We start from the raw sequence: 19,065 nt of genomic DNA on the forward strand, positions 1-19,065 counted from the left end.
ATATGGGGGTGCATGGATGCAGTATGTTTGAGTTGTTTTAAGTCTAGATGTGAAATTGGGGGTAGAGGGTAGTAGGGTATACAGTAGTAGAGCGGATGAGGTGTGATCATGAACAGTTCAAGGTGTGTATATGGAAAAGAGCTCTGAGGAGAGAGGAAGAGAGGTTTGTGTGTGTGTGTGTGTGTGTCTTTGAAGCTTTTCATCACCACACTCCCCCAAGTTTCTGGGACACTCAGAATGTCTACACTGAGCAAGGTCGAGTACTGGGTTAGGGTTTCCCTGATGCTCTAGGAGAGTCCAGGGTTCCCAGCCCCACTTATGCTAAAGTTCTTAGCCAAAGTTCCGGCTCAGAAGGCCTGCAATCCATCCCCATAGTGAAACTCTACAGTGGTGGCCATGTCAGTCTGCCCTGTTTCCGTGTTAACCATGGCGTGAGACCCATTAGAGTCCATGTTGCAGCAGTCATGCAGACTGCGTGCTGCTGAGAGGGTCCCAGGCCCCGAGTGTTGGCCAGGCATAGTTCGGAAGGGGAGGGGTCGGGGGCTCGGGTACTCAAGTCTTAACGGCAGCTAAAGCCACCACCGTGGGGCCGACAAGGGAACTCAGGAGGAACAGAAGGAGGACAAAGAGGGGAGGAGGCTCCCAACCTGGCTCGAGTTCAGTCCTTCAAGCCAAAGGTGGCTGCTGCCCCCATCTGGCCAACGCTCAGATAGGCCCTGGAGCCAACATCAAAATAAGAGTCCCTTGTTCAAAGCCTGACAGGAAGAGGTGGTGAGCCCGGGGCAGGATCTCCTAGGGACAGCAGTCTGAGAGCCACCATCACCACCAAGGACTAGGGGGAATCCTGCAGGTGCCACGGGGAAGGCGGAACATTGCTGTATTCATCCCTATGCTGGATTCCCAGTAATCCTTTTGTCCTGCCCTTCTATCATCTGTGTCCTCCATGTTTTGGATTCTGTTCAAAAGGCATTATGGGCTGGGTTGGTTTCTGCCCCTATAACTGAGCCTGGACCCCATAGAGAAAAGAGATACTCCAATTCCTGACCATTTCTACTGCCCAGCAATATTCCATGACTATTCCCTAAATACTATTCACAGCTTTTATCCCAAACCTTCTTTTCTTAAGCTATCTTTACCACCCCCATCCCTCTCCAGCTCAGCAGAGCAAATAAATTGTCAGAAGCTCTCTTCACACGTGGGCACTCAAATCCTCTCAAGTTCTTTATCCCATTTTCTTCTTTCCTCCAATCCTGAAGAAGTCATCCTTATCAAGGCCAGTGCCATTCTGTGCCCTTGACCAATGCCATCCCTTCCAATAACTTGATCTGTCAATCATCTCCCCTCCCTAATTCTCAACTTCATAGTCTCTTCATCTTCAAGAAAGTTTCCTTTGCCTACAAACATGACCAGACCTCACATATTCTTTTAAAAAAAAAAAGCCTTTCACATTACCATTCCATCAAATTGCATCCAATATCTTTCCTCATAGCCAAATCCCTAGAAAATGCCATCTTTCTTGATTTCTCTGTACTAATTTCTACCTTCCCTTGGTTATGATACTTCTGTCTCTGGGTTCTCCTCCCACCTGTCAGACCATTCCTTTGCAGGATCTTTACCCGCGTCTAGACTCAGCCCACTGCTGTAGCCCAGGGTTCTGTCCTTGGCTCTCCTCTCAATACACTGAGATCTCATCTACTCCCATGGGTTTAGCCTGTCTCTATGCAAATGAATCCTACATCAAGCCCTTATCTCTCTCCTGACCTGTGACCCCACATCACCATCTCTACCTGAAAGTCTCATAGGTATCTCAGATCTGAGGGGATGAAAATAGAATTTATTATCTGTCCCCTAAATCCTTCCTCCTAACTTCTTTATGTTCCAAATAGGCTTCCACCTTCCTTTCACTCAAGTTCACTCACTCAGACTTACTTAGAACATAAGCACTTTGAGCTCAGGGATGCTTTCTTTTGCCTTTTGTACAAGCACAGTGCTTGGCACCTGTTAGGCCTTTAATAAATGCTTATGAAGAATCACTTTTTATACCCAGTTGCCAAGCCCTGTTTATTCTCCTCACACATCTGCCTAGTCCTCTTCACTCCCATAACCAGCACCCTACTTCTGATCTTCCTCATCCCTCACTTAAGACTCCCTTCACTGTCTCTCCCTATCTCCAATCCATCCTCCACACAGCTACAGAATTGATATTCCCAAAGAACAGGTTTGACCGTGTCACTCTCCAGCTTCCCTTGTTGCTATAATAAATAGACTTCTCCATTCAGTATTTAGAGCCTTTCATAATCTAACTCCAACCTATCTTTCCAGATGCTCCCCCTCTTGTATTCTACATTCCAGTCAAATGACCCTCTTGCTGCTCATCTCCTGTCTCCACCCTTGGACACAGATTGTCTTCTCCATTGCTGGAATGCACTTCCTCCTCCCTTCTTCCTCATAGAATCCCTAGGTACCTTCCAAAATAACTAAGGTCCCCTCTTCTATAGGAGGCCTTCCCTAATCTTCCCATTGTTAGGGCTCTCCCTCCCTCACATTACATATATTCACTCTGTTTTGTACATGTTTTCTCCCAGTAGAATGTAAGCTTCAAGGCAGGGACTGTTTTTCATTTTTTTTATTTCCTGAGCCTGGCACAGAGTAGGCACTCAAAAGCTGCTTGTTAAATTGAAATACCTAACCTCAGAGGTCCTAGATAATGAAAATTATCTTTTCTCATTCTCCCTTTCTGCCTTACAATCCTAAACTTGTTTTTTTTTTCCTTACTGTTACCTCCAATCCTTCCACCCCTCAGTTTTCTTTCCCAGGCCATTGTGCAGCCAGCACGGGCTACATCCTCCTCCCTTCTCATCTTGATCCACTGGTGAACTATTTCACCTCTGTACACTATACTCTTCATTTCCTTGCCCCCTTAGCCCACCAAAGATCTTGCCCTGCCAGGCTGGAGCCTCGGATTTCTGCTATGCAGCCTTTACTTCTAATTCACCTACTGGCGAACAAGATGGAAAATATCATGAAACCGTTCTGACTAGGTCCACCACGAATCACATAACTTCGACTGGGCCATCACTGCAGCAAGACAACCTTTTTACATCTCCTAATCAATTCACTATCCTACACACTACAGCAACTATTAAAACATTTTCTCTTTAAACCTCCAGCCCCCCCACCCTCTCAGCTGAGAATCTTGCTTCATATCACTGGAAAAAACTGAAGCCATCCCCAAAGAGCTCCTCTTCTCTCTTCCTCAATGGCATATACCTTCTGGAACTATCTGATCCTTTACACTTGTCTCAGTTGAAGATGTAGCCCTTCTTGTGCCACGGCAAACTCCCCTATATTCCGTAGTGATCTCATTCCATCCTCCCCAGAAGATTGTCCCCTCTATTAAACTCCTTGAGCTGCCATCTATAATCAGTGCCTCTGGCCCATCTGCAGTCATCCTGATCTATATCTAGCTACTGGATCCAGATGGCTCAGGAGGAGAAAGTGAGGCTGGTGACTTTGCACAGCCCTGCCTCACTTAATTGCAATTGATGTCCAAGTCATGGCAAAATCTTCCCGATGTCATGGTCCTCTTTGAGAATAAAGGACAAGCCACACACAATCAGGTACCTCTGCTTCCTTTCCTGTCACTCTACAGACTGGCTTCTGACCTCAACCAAAACTGGTCTTTCCAAATTACTAATGGCATCTTAATTGCCAAATCTCATGGTCTTCTCAGGCCTGATCCTTTGCAACATCTCTGCAGCCTTCGACAGTATAGTGCATCTGCTTCTTGGTAAGTCTCTTACCTATCGGTTTTCATGACACTGTTCTCTCCTTGTTCTCCTCCTACCTATATGACTGTTCCTTTTTAGTCTTTGCTGTATCTTCATCCAGGTCATAGCTGGATGTGCCCTGAGGCTCTGTCATGGGCCCTCTTATCTTCTATCCTACTCCCAAGGATTCAATTACCTCTATAAAAATGGTTCTCTGGGGTAGGTAGGTGGCACAGTGGATAGAGCTCTGGCCTTAAAGTCAGGAGGACATGAGTTCAAATCCAGTCTAAGACACATGATACTAGCTGTGTGACCCTGGGCAAGTCGCTTAACCCCGACTGCCTCACCAAAAAAAAAAAAAAAAAAGGTTCTCAGCATCTATCCAGCTCTAATCTGTCTCCTGACCTCCAGTTTCCTATCTCCAACTGCCTACTGGGGATCTTGAACTAGATCTCATAGACATGTCTGAAAGTTAACTCTCTTCCTAATTCTCCTGTTTCTGTCAAGGCCACCATTATCCTCCCAGTCACCCACCATTCTATATACCCCTGACACAACTGCTACCCTGGCACTAGCCCTGGTTACCTCACACCTGGACTAGTCGAATAGCCTGCTTCATCTCCCTGCCTTGCATCTCTCTACTTTAGTCTACCAAGCTGTCAAATTCACGATCCTAAATATAGATCTGACCACGTCACTCCCCTAGTCAAATGGCTGTCCCCTCCAGCATCAAAGTTCTTACACCTTATATTTCTCCACATAGTCTATAATCCAGTAACTCTGGCCTCTTCCCATTTCACCCCCTAACTGTACATTTTTACTTGTCTGTCTCTCATGCCTCGACTGCCCTCTCTCCTCACCTCTGCTTCTTCATCTGCAATAAGCTTTTCAGTCATTAATGTTAGCACCTTCCCTAAGATTTTTACATATTCCCTATGAGATGTGTACAGTTATTTGCATGTCATCTCCCCCCATTAGATTAGGAGGTTCTTGAGGGCAGGCACTGTTTTTGCCTTTCTTGTCATACTTTTCTTCAGTCATTTTTCAGTTGAGTCCAACTCTTCATGACCCCATTTGGGGTTTTCTTGGCAAAGATACCGGCATGGTTTGCCATCTCCCTCTAGCTCATTTTACAGATGAGGAAACTGAGGCAAATAGGTTTAAGTGACTTGCCCAGGGCCACACAGCTAGTAAGTATCTGAGGCCAGATTTGAACTTAGGAAGATGAGTCTTCTGACTCCAAGCCTGACGCTTCATCCAGTACCACCTAGATGCCTCTGGCATATACTAGGTGATTAATAAATAGCTTGATTTAACCCACTGAGGGCCACAAAGCTGTGGAGTCCAGCAACAGAGCCTCTGACTCTTGTACATTTTCAAATTCCTAGCTTCAAGCTATGAGAAGACAGTAGGGCAAGTGTCCACCCCAAATCCCAGAGAGAGGGTAATAAGGGAAAGAAACAAGATTTGGGGTGATGGTGGGGAGCACAGATTGTGAGGAGAGGGATTATAAACAAACCTATGGCTGCACAGAAGTTATACATGAATACTGAACATTACAAAACAAAAACTTTATTTACATGTAAATTTTCATGCCTCCAAGGCTAGGACCAAGTAGGGGGAGAGGGCTGACATATTTATCAATAAATACCTGAAGAAACAGGAAGGGGGGTCCTAGATAAAAGAGCCATAGAAAGACAGGAAGTGACAGGACTCCCTATGGCTCCTAAAGCCTTCCTCAGCTTGAGACCAGGTCTGCCCTGTGATCCAATCCAAGCAACCTCTTAATATAGCACACATGCTTTAAGAAGAGTCACTGGCCAGACTACAGGCAAGACTCACCAATCTTGATGCTGACAGAAGAAAGGCTAAGGGTTCCTGGCTAGCTTGGGAGGGGGTGGGGGAAGGCAGGGAACAGAACAGGTCACCAAGGTGCTGCTCACTCTCCCAGCCTTCCAAGAAGACCAGACACTAGCAAACAGATCAAGATGGATGCAGAACCATCTATGCCACAACATGCCCTAGGACAGGCTGCCCAAGGGAAACCTAAGTCCAGAAAAGAGAAAGTGATGAGCACCAGGATGTATTGGTTGAGGGGAGGGAGGTTACAGGTTACAATCCAGTAGAAGTCAGGGAGAGCAGTAGAGACACAGCCCAGCTATCTCCACTCTACCCATAGTCCCACCTGGGGACAGGAAGTTAGAACCAGCCAGCGGGGTCTCCTGCCCCAGCTCTGGCTGTACAGGGAATGGACCCTGGCCACAGAATGGCAGGAGAGCTCTTCATGCTATCCAAGGAAGCCAGGGCTACACAATGAGAAACAACTCACCCAGCATGAGCCCAGGAGAAAAGGCACAAAAGGGAGAGCCAGTGAAAGTTTCCCCAGAGTGATTGGGTCCTAGAATAAGGGAAGACCCTGCCCTTGGACAAAACAATCAGTCCTCCCTGCACTAGAGCCAGGTTGGATGTCAGCCATTCCATGGGATATACAGTACGACTGGAGCCCCAAGACCTCTCCCCCAGGGCCACAGAATACATAGCCCAACCTGACAGGCAGAGAGGCTAGGGTTTAAGGCATGGGGGCATTCTCCAAGGAGATATAAAGTCAGAGGTCAGATGGCCCCAGGGTACGGGCCTCCTCCTTCCCCTCAATGCCAATGTTCAGACAGCAGCTCCTCTTCACAGCACTGAAAACGTGGCTGGAGGCAAAGGCCGCAGGAAGTCACTGGATGGGCTGAGGGGTCCACAAGTCAGTTCCCATTGCTCAAGCCTGAGCTGGCACTGCTGCAACTCTGTTCATAGGAGGGGGGTGCCTCTGCTCCAGAAAGAGATGGAAGGTGGTAAGGATCATGCACAAGACTCTGTCCTCCCCCACTACTCAGCCCAAGGGCCCCAAATAAGGTCCCTGGCCGCACCCAGCCTTGGTCCACTCACCATAAGGGTAGCCCCATGTGCTATACTCTGGTGGCAAGATCAGGTCACTGGCTGTAGGCATAGGCACCACAGGGCCTTCAGCAAAGTAGGGAATGGTGGCACCAGTGGACAAGCAAAGGGGAGGCCGGCTGGGGACAGGTGAACCATCCCCAGGGCCAGGCTCAGCCTCAGGCCGGGTCTCACGAAAGCTCAGGCCAGGTGTGTAGCTGAAAGGCTGTGTTGACTGTTGCTGCTGCTGCTGTGAGTGGCTCTTGGTAGGGAGGGAGACGCTGACCATAGGAGAAGGCCCACAGGCTGCCATGTCCATGTCCTCAGGTGGCGCAGTAGGCACCAAGGGGGGTGGGAGCCCAGACAGGGACAGTGCAGGACTCAATGGAGGGCAATTCACTGCAATGTTGCCAATGAAAAGGGGCAGATTCACTGTTGCTTCAGGTGCCTTCAGTGAGACCTGGGGGTACAGGATAGGGGACATGAGGGTAAGATTGTCATATACCTGGATAACCCAGGTCCTCTGAGCTCCAAGGCTCCCAAGCCTTCTGACAGAGCTACCCACCCATTCCTTAGCCTCAAACTGTACATCACTGAGAAATTAAAGCCTGTGCTATAAAACCTTGCTCTCCTAGGCCACCACTGCTCAGGTACTCCCATAGCCCCAGCCCTAGCCCCCACAGGTCAGGGAGGGACCCAGAAATTAAAATATCCCATCACGGATACCACATACACTCCTCTCCCAGGATCAGAGTGCCATCTAGGGACAAATGCCTGTGGGTCCTCAGCTAAGAAAGACAGGACCCTGAAAAGACGAAGGGACCAGGGCTATTTGGGGGGAAGTGGGAAGAGAAAGGAAAACTTGACCCCAGAAGACACAGGGACTCGAGAAAGAGAGATTTCCTGGGGATCAGGGCTCCACACCTGGATGAAGTAGTCTATGTGGATGAGATTACAGCCGGGCAGCACCGACTGTGGTAGGGCTGGCACCAAGATCTGCTCCCGCCACTGAGCGGTCTTCCAGGCCTTCACCCCTGAGCCTTCAACCTCTGCGATTGTCCGAAGATCATAGATCCAGCGCTTGGCCTTGTAGGATACTTTCTGGGAGACAAGGGAGAATAGCAATGAAGGATCACAAGAACTCCATGGTTGGGCAAAGGCGAAGGACTCAATCATGTCTCCTATACCCCTTAGTCTCAGTTTCCTCTTGTTTGACATGGGCATGAATGTCTCCCCTTCACTGAAGGCCCTGGCAGCAGAGCTATCACCAAGGAGTAGCCCCACGCACCCCACTGCCTGGGCTGCTCTTGTCCAAGACCTCGGGGGCCTGGGTTTATACAGCTGGACGGATAAGGACATGGGCATGGAAAGATGCACACCCCTGGGATCAAGATACTGGTAGGGGAGGAGAAACTGGGCATGCATGCCAGCTGCTGACCTGGAGAAGGCTGGCCACCACGGGTCCTGTGTCCTTGCCAGACTGGTTCTCAATATCTGCATGGAGCTGGATCACCTGACCCACAACGTAGCCCCTGAGGTCAGTGCTTGCAGTGAGGATAACACTCCCACTCTTCACCAACTTGTAAGAGAACTTCTTGGTAGTCGTAGCCTCATTGGGTTGCTGTTGCGTGAAAGCAAGGCTGAGGTTATGCCAAGGACAAGAGCTCTGGGAATAGTCTGACCACAGGCTCTCAGATCCCTTAGTCCAAGCCAATCCCCAATGACTGGCCTCACCTCCCTGACCACACCTCAGTCCCAGTCATGGTCACTAACCCATTATAGCCCCAGAATCCCAAGCCCTTCTGCCTCCCACCTCCCATGGCCACACCTCGATGTCTGGGAGGCTGTTGAGATTCAAGGGACTTAGGATGTAGAAGATACGGCTGCATTTGTGGTCCTTGGAGAAGCGAGGGGTGTCAATCACAGCCCGCAACTGGTGCACAATCTTCCCAAAGGGCCCCTCGAAGGATGTGGGTGCTGTGGCTGGGGCAGAGAATGGAGGAAAAGGGAATAAGCACAGGGTAGACCACAGTATCTTGTGGGATGGGGCAGGCTAGAGCTGGGCAGAGCATGAAAACAAGCTTCAAGGAACCAAACCATTAAACCCAGAAGGGGTGGGCACAACAAGATCGGGGACTATAGAGGACAAGGAGAGGACATGGGTCACATGGCCAGACTGAAATACTCCTCTCCTACCCAATCCCTCCCCTCCAAATAATCCCTATAGGTTCCCCTGCCAAAGACCTTCTCACATGTATCTGTGTAAGTATACATGCATGTACTCTGGATGTGTCCAGGGGGTTCTCTGACCAGACACAGAAGAATGGTCAGGTGAACAAAGCCACCCCCAGAAGAGACAGGGATGAGGTCAGGCCTGGCTCTTACTTGGTAACAGGAACTGGAAGGGGAAGACATGTTCTCCAGGAGACAAGGTTCCTGCAGAATCAAAGCAGTTGGTGAGAAGGGAAGACTAGTCATGGGGGCCCAGATGCTAAGGCTGATTGCCAAGTCCCCTCTCTGGGATCAGTTGGAGCTGAACACCAAACACTGGTCAGCAGAAAAACTACTGTTCCCTGTTTTTCTTCTGCCACATTTGAGGAGAGGAACCTATAGCTAAGATTGTGTAGAACCTGGTCTGAGAATCCCCCATTCTTAGGATCTGGTGTGGACCTCTGGGGAGATCTGGCATAGAAACTCCTCCCCTCTACTGATGCAGAATAGTAATTCATCTATAACAGCCTTAGAATGATTCCTGGGAAGATGAGAAGTTAAGGAATTTGTCCTTGGTCATACAGCTAATCTGTCTCAGAGGCAGGGCTTGAATCCAGTGCCTGATGGACTCCAATGCTGGCTCTCATGGCTATACCATGCCATTTCACACTCACACGGGAACAACTGCACAAAGACGTTCCTTGGGAAGCTCTACCCTTGATGGGTAAGGAAAAGGGCTCTCAATGGAGAACAGGCATGTGTGTCAGCATCAAAGGGCAATGCATGGCGTCCTAGAAAGCCTCATTCCCAGCAAAAGAATGGATCTGGTTCTCCCCCAGATACTGCATGAAGGGAACAAAGCCCTCAGCTGGAAGCCAGGAAACCTGGGATGCAAACCTAAGTTGCCATGTGATTCAGAGCAAATTCCAGAATCATAAATTTCAAAGTACATCAAATCCAACCAGTACCTTAGCAGGAATTCCCTCTGTAATATCCCTGAGAAGAGGTTATCCAAGCTCCACTTGAAGACCAATCATGAGGAACTCTAAAACCGCTCTAATCAATGAAGTTTTTTCTTACTTCAAGCTGACATAACCATGACATTGACCATCCTTCCACCCCATCCAAGGACTCCTGGGTTAATTCTTTAGATCGGTCCCAGCTTACCTTTGTCAGCCAGGGACAACGTGCTGTTGAAGTATGCTTCTTCTACTGTCCATGAAGTATCATTGGCCTTGCTGGACACTCCACAGGACCCTGTGCAGGTCACCCTGATGGCTAAAATACCACCCATACTCATAAGCTGATCAAGGAAACCATTATACCTACCAGAAATCCCTGCAACATCTCTAGCCTTTTCCCATATATATATATATATGTGTATATATATATATATATATGTGTGTGTATATATATATGTATATGTATATATATATGTATATGTATATGTATGTATGTATTTATGTATATAGAGAAAGTAAGTTTTTAAATTAATTTTTAGTTTAACAATCACCTCCATAAGCTTTTGAGTTTTAAATTCTCCCTCTCCCTCCCTGCCTCCCTCCCCAACAGAATATACAATCTGATATAGGCTGTACATATACATTCCTATTAAACATATTTTCATATTAGTCATGTTATAAAGAAGAATTAGAAACAGGAAGAACCACAAGAAACAAAAACAGAAGAAAAGAGCAATCTGCATTCAAACTCCATAGTTCTTTCTCTGAATGTGGATGGCATTTTCCATCACGAACCCTTTGGAGATGACTTAGATCCTTGCATTGCTGAGAAGTGCTAAGTCTAACAAAGTTAGTCATCATACAACGTGGCTATTACTGTGTACCACATTCCCTTGGTTCTGCTCACTTCACTCAGCATCAGTCCATACAAGTTCTAGCCTCTTCCTGAAAAGCTAAGATTTAGTGTTCCAGAGACTGTCTGGAATCCTGGGGCAGGATAAAGAATCTCACCACCAGGGCTGCCCCTTCATTCTAAGTTTACCTGTTTCATCTCTTTCCTGGCCATGCTCCACTACAAGAAGTCCCCTAGAGGGCAAGGCCCTGGTCACCTCCAGCCCTCCATGTATCCAGGAGGAAAAAGGCAGGTTAGAGTCAGCTTGCCCTTAGCCTTGAAAGTCTGAGGCTTCCATATACAGGTGGCCCCTTGTCCTGTCCCATTGCATCCCATGCCTAGGGTGAGCATTAAGCCAGAAAATCCCCCTCAGAGTACCTCCTGATGATGCCTGACTTTCATTAGGATAGCCCTTAGAGCTGGGATTCTCAACTTTAGTCATGGTCTCCTTTAGCAGTCTAGTGTAGCCTATGGGGACCCCTTCTCAGAATGTTGCCTATATTCATAATTGGAAGAAAACCTAAATTTCAGTCAGGGTTTAATACAAGGTAACATGTAACTTTTTTCCCCCATCCAAATTTATGGACCCCCCTGAGATCTATTCAATGGAAGCTATGTTAAGAATCCTTGCCTTAGAAAAGTGAGGGCTAAAGAAATTTCAAGGGCTCAGAATGTATCTCACAAAGGTTTGTTAGTGAGGGTGAAGAGACACATCTTGGCTGGGAGGAGAAAGGGTTAGAGCCCAGGTTCTGAGACATGTCAGTGGGACTTAGCTCTGCCATACTTGTGACCTTCCTCTGTCAGAGTTCTTAGGGGCCAAAATGAGAGCAAGACCAGTCAGCTACACATAGGTTGAGGGTACAGTAGGATCAAGATGAAGACCTATAACTACATCTTTCTTCCCTGTCCAGCCCCAAAGATGTCTGCTTCCCCAGATATCTCCCTATTTTCAACCCCCTCCATCTCAGGTCCTCATTGGCCCTTTCTGTCTTAGATTCCTGAGAAAATTCAAGTACAATTGCCCCCTGATCCCCAGCCAAGGTAGCCAATTTTGTTACCCTCCCACTTAGAGTCAAGCCCCTTCCCTGAGTTTCTCAAGGGCCTCTTCCTGGGCCCCAAAAGAAGCCAAAACTCAGTGTTGGAACCTTCTCCTCAAATCAGATAACATGGAAGTATTTGGTAAGAACAGAGATTGGGCACCTAATCTGTCTTCATTTGGCCTCAGAAGAAACCAGATTCTGAGCTCAGGAGACAGACCAACCTTCAGAGCCCCTAGTCAGAGAATGACAGAACAAGGAGAATCCTTGTTCTTTTCATCTAACCCCCTTATTTACAAGTGAGGGAACTGGGACCAAGACAAAGGAAGTGACTCAAAAACCTTGTAAAATAGATTTTATACCCCGACTTACACACTTGTCACCAAGCAATAGAGACCCCTTTCTTACTGCCTCCAGCAAGGCTTCTGAAAGACTTCAGAAACTGGACCTTTTCTTGGCTATAACCCACCTGCCTTGACCCTACTCTAGCCCCTAGGAAGCCCAAGGCTAGAAGAGAGCTGGCCAGAACCCAAGGCAAAGCTGAGCAAAGCTGAACTTCAGAAACAGGGAAAAGCCTTCATGCCTTATCACCCAAAGTCAGCCCCAGGGCCTCCCTCACACATCCTGAGAACCAGCACATAGGGGAGTCTGCAAGCATACTACCTCAAAGAGGGGAGCCTGAGCCCTCTCACTGCAAGAATGTGGTAGGACCTGTCTGAGCAGATACAGGACCAGGGAGGGGCAGTAGGGGGTATTGGGGAGGAGTCAGCACAGTAAGAATAAGACACAAGATAGATGTGCTCTCCCTCTTCCCCCATCCTATCCACCCCTCAAAAAACTGTTGGGAAGAGTCTGGACTGAGTCCGTCCCCACCCCAAAGCTACTATGTTGGTCTTCAGCACTAAGGTAGCTCCTACCTAATTCCCTGCCCCACCCCAGGGTTCCCAGGAGGAAGGCCTCAGAGGAAGGGGTGTTCTGACAGGTAGCAGAAATTTATACCCTGTGCGCCCAGGCATACGAATACCAGGAAGTGTGCTATTTAAAGGAGCTAGCTTTGAGTCCCTTTGTTTACCAGGTGTCCCGGCAGATTGCCCCCTTCCCCAACATTTACATAAAAGCACCCTCCACTGCCTTCAGAGTCAGTCTCTAGTTCTTTCTCCTGTTTCCCATCCAAGGGCTTCTTCTTACCCCAAAGGCTGCAGCCTGGCTGTATATACGGTACAAGGACTTCTGTCACTTCCTGTCCTAAGCAGTCCAAGATTTGAGATGTCCGAATCGGAGGCAGGCTTTGTGCCTGGCTCTCATCTACCTCCCCCCAGGCCTTACGAAACCTAGAAATACCTAGTCAGCTCTGTACCCTCAGGCTCCAGTTCTGTGGCCCATGAATATTTTAGAAGCCTTTTCAGTTCTCTTGCACACTGGGGGAGGTGGAGGGACAGGGCCCAAGAACATCCAGCCGGAGGCCAGTGGAGAGCACTCAGCTCCACCCCCAGTGGCCTGTCATTTGTGACCCTGGCCCTGACCCCCAGAGTCTAAGCCTCTTTCTCCCCTGCCAGGGCAAACAAGAGGTGAGGGTCAAGTCTGTCAGGGCTTAATCTGATTCCCCTAAACTAGTTCTCCCTCCTCACCCACCCACCACACTCTCCTTGCCTACTTCCTCAGACCCATGGTCCAATCAGTCTTCTAGGGGGAGATCTAATTCAGTATTTCAGAACAAGCCTCTACTCACACATGATGCTGACCAGGCCAAGGAGCTAGTCAGGCTTTGGTTTCCTGGCCCCACAAAGGGAGCTTTCTTTGCTGTTACCAGGGCAGGTTTCTGATCCTAGCCACTATGGTCCCAGTGTGTGCCTAGGTTCCAGGCAGAGTCAGGGAGCCAAGCTCCAACCAGGATCATAGGAATGGGGGAGGGGTTGAGGGACCAGGCAAGTGAGAACCCCCCCCCAGGTCCCAGTTCCAACCCCCACAGAGACTGAGCTCTGCCCCCAGAAGCTCCTTTTCACCGAGGCCCCATCTTAAACCAACCTCTCTTTCCTGCCTGACTCAACAGAAAATCTAGCGATACCCCAGCCTGATAGAGCCACATTTCCTGGGGATAGAACTCATTCCCCCTCCTTATCTTCTCCTTGGTTCTTCTGGCCTACAAAGGATGAAGCAAAAGGACTAAAGCCCAGACAAACTGGGAGTACCTGGGATACCTCCTTTCCCCTACCTCACCCAGGTGGCCATGATGCTAATTCTTTCTCCCTTATGGGAGGAGGGGGTCATATTCCAGGACCCTGCCCCCAGGGAGACTCTGGGATGCCCAAGGGCAGAATTGGGGCAGGTAGGTGATGCAGCTGATAGGTCCTCCTGACTCCAGGGCCGGTGCTCTAAGTTTAAATTCGGCCTCAGACACATGATACTTCTTAGATGTGTGACCCTAGGCAAGTCACTTAATCCTGACTGCCTCACCACAAAAAAAGGCAGGATTGAGGTAGAGGGAGCAAGAAGATCCTTGACATCTTTGCTTTCTAAGTAGCTTCTTATGAGTAAGATTCTTATTTGTAAAAAGGAGAACCAAATAGGGGAGACAGGTATTAAGATACAATAGACTTCTGGACTCAGCAGATCTTTCTCCAACTGCTTCTTGGTTTCATTCTGTCTTATTTTCTTGTGTCTATCACCTAGGGCTCTATTCTTGGCCCCTTGGTCTTGGGGGTACAGGGGGAAGAGCCCTGAATCTGGAGTCACAGAACTGGTATCTGGCTACTTTCCACTTACACAGCTTCAGGAAAATCTGCCCCTCTTAAGAAAATCACTTGAATTCTCTGTAAAATCTAAGGTCCCTTCCAGTTCTACTCTACCCAGCAGGGCCTAAAGTCCATGAGGCTGAGCCCTTCTGCTCCCCTCTACCACTCCTATTGTCCCTACACGGCACCAGAGTCCTGAACCCCCTCCCTCAGTAACTTGTTGTGCCAGGCCTAACCTCAGTTTTATACTGCCTTATACCCAAGGGAGCTGTTGACACAGTGGACAGAGCACCAGACCTGGAGTTAGGAAGACTTGAGTTCAAATCCAATCTCTGACACATTAGTTGTGTGAGCCTTAACTTGTGTTTGCCTCAAGTTTCCTCAACTGTAAAATGAAGATAACAGCACCTACTTCTCAGGGTTGTAGTGAAAATTAAATGAGATAATATTTGTAAAAATTACTTAGTTCAGTGCACAGCACATAGTAAGTTCTATGAATGCTCAATCCCTTCCTTTCCCCATCTGCACCACAGTACAGATCACCTACTGTTGGTTCACAACGGTGGTCTGGCCTGATGCCCAGGGCAGTGTCCCTCCTTCCCAGGGGTAAACAAACTTTGCTCCTTACACTCTTTGGGGCTGAGAAAACTTTGTTTTACTTTATCTCTCCACCATACATACCTCAGCAGGTAAGTTATTAACTTATCAGTTCCTGCTCAGGGCCAGTCTAGCCACCCAGAACCAGGACTCCCTCACAAGGAAGTCTGGAACCCTGCTTCAGAAAACCCAAAGGCCCAGCAGCTTCCCCAGGGATGGCCCCACCCTCCGAGCAGGGCTGTGGTAACCATGGAGACTATACAGCTGGCCAGTTGATTGGGGGAAGGAGAGCCAGGCAAGGCCAGAACTTGTAGGCGCCCAATGGTCTGGGGAGAGAGGGAAATGACCTGGCACCAGGGCCTGGGCCCTCATTGGGTATGGTAAACCCAAGCCCAGCCCAGCCCTTGCCTTGAGGGCTCTTGCTCAGGAAGGGTGATTCCTGAGAACGGGAAGCCAGGAAAAGCTCAGGCAGTACCTTCAGTAGGTACCTGGACCCCAAACAAGTGACCCTGGCTTTTGATAGACATCCTCAGGGGATAGGCAAATGAGAAAGTGAGAACTACATCCCAACCTCTGGCCTGGGCTATGGCTCAGGAAAGGTTCAAAGGAAAAAGGGGATCTGTGTCGACTGAGAGGCTTCACAGGTGACTCAGGAAGGCTGGTCCTAGGGGGAGGGGGAAGTCCTATCACCCAAGCATCCAAAGAGAAGGGAGAAACACAGAGTTTCCTCGCTGAGGTTCCTACACCGCACACACAGACACACACGATGGGCAAGGAAAGGCAGTACAACATGAACACACATTATAAATATGTATATATATATATATATATACATACACATATATACGCGATGGGACACACACACACACACACACACACACACACACGACGGGCAGGGAGAGGCCCTGGGGATACACTTCCGTGCTGGCCAGAGGCTCCAGGTTAAGGGGCCCCAGCTGTGCCCCCACCCCTGGCCCCCGCGCCAGCCCCTCACCTCACCTCGGTAGGGCAGCGCAGCGCCCAGGCGCAGGTTCACAGTCCCGGTCAGCGGCTCCCCGGGACTGTAGATGACGCGGCTGTTGCTGAGGTGGATCTCAAAGAGCTGGACCTTCCCCATGGTCCTGCTCGATCTGGGACCTGGCACCTGGGACCTGGGACCCTGGCCCCGCGCTCAGGCCCTGGCCCGGCCCGTCCCGGCACCGTCTGCTCGGGCTTCTCCTGACTCCGGCTTCAGCTCCAGCAGCCAACAACGCCCGAACCCAGCCAAGTGCCCGCCCCTTAAAGGGCCGGGGTTGCCCCATCTCGTCCGTCCCGCCCCCTCCTAGGCCAGAAGAACTGGGGCGGGGACGGAGGCGGGGGCCGAGATCAGGAGGAAGGAACCCGGCCGGAGGAGGAGTCAAAGAAGCTCCACCCATTCGACCTCCCGACCTCGGGAGGTAATGTACCCATTTCTCTGAATGGTAAACTGAGGTTGGGATAATCCCATTTTTTTTTACCCCGCCCTTCTCTCTGATTCACTTTATTCTTGAAGGGAGAAGAAAAGTGCCCAGCCTCTGCAGGGCGGGGGTCTCCTTCACTATGTAAACATCGAGGTGCAGCAGTGAATAGAGCCCTGGACCTAGACTAAAGAAGACCTGAGTTCCAAACCCGCTACAGTCCTTTACTAGCTGTATGACCCTGGGCAAATCACTTAGCCTCTGTCTTCCTCAGTTTCGCCATACTTAAAATGGGAAATAGCACCCACTTCCCAAGGTTATTGTGAGGTCCAAATGAGATCACATTTGTAAAAGCTCTTTGCGAATTTTAAAGTGCCTTGTAAATGCTAGCTTTTAGTATTGTCATTACCCACTCTCCCCCTCCCCTACCCCCCAACTCTCCATTGTCTCCCTAACCCCGCCGCCTGACTTCCCAACCAGTTATGCGCTGCCTTCAGTCGGTCTTGGGATTATTTGCGTCTCGCCCCCTCCTCAGGTTTTTCTAGGCTCAGGAGAGGCGCTGTCAGTCCTTGGGCCAGAAGCCAAGTGGAGACCCCGAATGTGCTTTGATGGGTGCCAGCCACCTCAGGTCCGGCTTCTAGCCCACCTGGGCATCTAGCGAGAAGGGGCAAGTAAGCAGGAAGACTCTGGTTAAAGTTGGCCAAGGTCGCCACCTGCGGACTGTGCGGGGCAGCGCACCTGGGAAAGCGCTAGAACCACACCCTGTCCAGGCACTAGTCGTCTCTAGGTCCGCGGGGGGGTGGGGGGTGTTAGGGCTACTACAGCGTTGGCTTCTTGCTCCATGGTTCCCTCTGTTCCCAAGACGATGGAATCATGTGACTGGTCTGTGACCGATCACCTCTGAGGTAACTCTTACCAGGCTGCTGAATCATGGTAAGTTTCCTGCATTGTCTGTCCATGAAGAAGCCAACCTGAACGTGCCATGGACAGGGCACAGTCCCAGAACCAGTATTTCCGAAGAATCTAGTGCCCAACAGAGGCAGTAGCTAACTATGGCTGAGCTGCAGTCCAGAAGCATGAAGCTTCATTCCATTAAATTCAACAAACATTTAATAAAGCCCTACTTCATGCAAAGCACTGTGCTGGGTGCTGGAGATATGAAGACCAAAATGAGGAAATGAAATCTCCTTCAAGGAGATTTCAGTGCCAGGCTTGTTACAAATATTATCTTATTTGATCCTCACAACAATCCTGGGAGGTAGAGGTGTTATTATTATACCCATTTTACAATTGAGGAAAGTGAGACAGAGGTTAAGTGACTTACCCAGGGTCACACAACCAGTAAGTGAGTGAGGCTGTATTTAAACTCAAGTCTTTCTGACTCCAGACCTAGGGTTCTATCTACTGGACCCCCTTCAGAACTGAATGAAATGTGAAATTTCAGTTAGAGATTAGTAAACACAAAGATACAACTTTTTCCCCCTCTAATTTCACCAACTCCTTGAAATCTATCTATGGCATGAATAAGGTTAAGAACCTTTCTATATATATATATATATAATTCGATGTTTGCAGAACTGAGTCAGTAATTATACCTTATATATGACATCATACAAAGGCATTTCTAGAGGTAGAGAACACTCACAACTGGGGGAACAGGAAATGCTTCAGGTAGGAGGTGGCACCTAAGCTGAGTCTTGAATGAAGTCAGGAACTCTAAGGGACAAAGGTGAGGAGGAAAAAACATTCCAGCCATGAGGACCCACCAAAGTCAAACAAGATCCCTAGCAAAGGATGGAATGTCAAGTATGGGAACAGTGAGAAAGAGGGCAGTTTGTCTCCAATTGAGAGAGATCCTGGAGAGAAATATGCAAAAAGACTTGGAAAGGTAGATGACAGAAACTTGTTTTTGCTTCTATCTTGTATTGCTAGCATTTAATATAGTGCATTCAATAAATATTCATTGATTTCTTGATTGATTGTGGAGAGTCAAGCTGATAAATGTATATGTTATCCCAGAGGTCCTAGGAAACCATTGAAGACTCCTGAACAGAAGAGAGTCATACTTAGATCTCTGTTGCAGGATTATCAATTTGGCAGTTGGGTGAAGGATGGATTAGAAACAGGAGAGACTTGAAGCAAGAAGAACAATTTCATTTTTTAATTACATTTTAAAATTTATTTTCAAACAAAAATCAGCCTTTTCTCCCTCCCTCTTCCCTTTCCCTGCCCTTCACTGAGAAAGCAATAAAAACAAAACCTCTGTTAAAATATGTGTAGCCAAACAAAAATTTTTATATTGGCTATGTCTAAAAAATTGTATCTCAATCTGCACTCTGAGTCTATCATCTCTCTGCTAGGAGGTGGGCAGTGTGTTTCAACCTGAGTCATCTGGAATTGTGGCTGGTAATTGTGTTGATTATAGTTCCCAAGTTTTCTTGTTCACCCATTCCCCAATTTATGGGTAATCCCTCAGATTCCCATTCTTTGCTACCTCAGAAAGAGC

The 19,065-nt window shown here is 48.6% G+C and overlaps 1 protein-coding gene across 2 annotated transcripts; it reads right to left on the reverse strand.

Moving 5' to 3' along the window:
* Nucleotides 1-5,326: 5,326 nt before the first annotated feature.
* ARRDC1 (arrestin domain containing 1) lies at nucleotides 5,327-16,400 on the reverse strand. 2 transcript variants are annotated; one of them, XM_020981702.2, is made up of 8 exons: nucleotides 16,123-16,400; nucleotides 10,071-10,181; nucleotides 9,078-9,128; nucleotides 8,521-8,675; nucleotides 8,131-8,313; nucleotides 7,617-7,793; nucleotides 6,705-7,152; nucleotides 5,327-6,588 (listed from the first exon to the last, which is right to left on the reverse strand). In XM_020981702.2, exons 1-8 carry the CDS (start codon nucleotides 16,238-16,240, stop codon nucleotides 6,521-6,523), a joined length of 1,311 nt encoding a protein of 436 aa, XP_020837361.1. In that variant the 5' UTR covers nucleotides 16,241-16,400; the 3' UTR covers nucleotides 5,327-6,520. The 2 variants fall into 2 exon arrangements, with proteins under 2 accessions (XP_020837361.1, XP_020837362.1); XM_020981703.2 differs by having other exon boundaries at nucleotides 5,327-6,585; nucleotides 16,123-16,268.
* Between the last annotated feature and the right edge of the window lie 2,665 nt (nucleotides 16,401-19,065).

Source organism: Phascolarctos cinereus, unplaced genomic scaffold (genome assembly GCF_003287225.1).
Source record: "Phascolarctos cinereus isolate Bilbo 61053 unplaced genomic scaffold, phaCin_HiC Scaffold_2;HRSCAF=192, whole genome shotgun sequence".
NCBI classification, from domain to species: Eukaryota; Metazoa; Chordata; class Mammalia; order Diprotodontia; family Phascolarctidae; genus Phascolarctos; species Phascolarctos cinereus.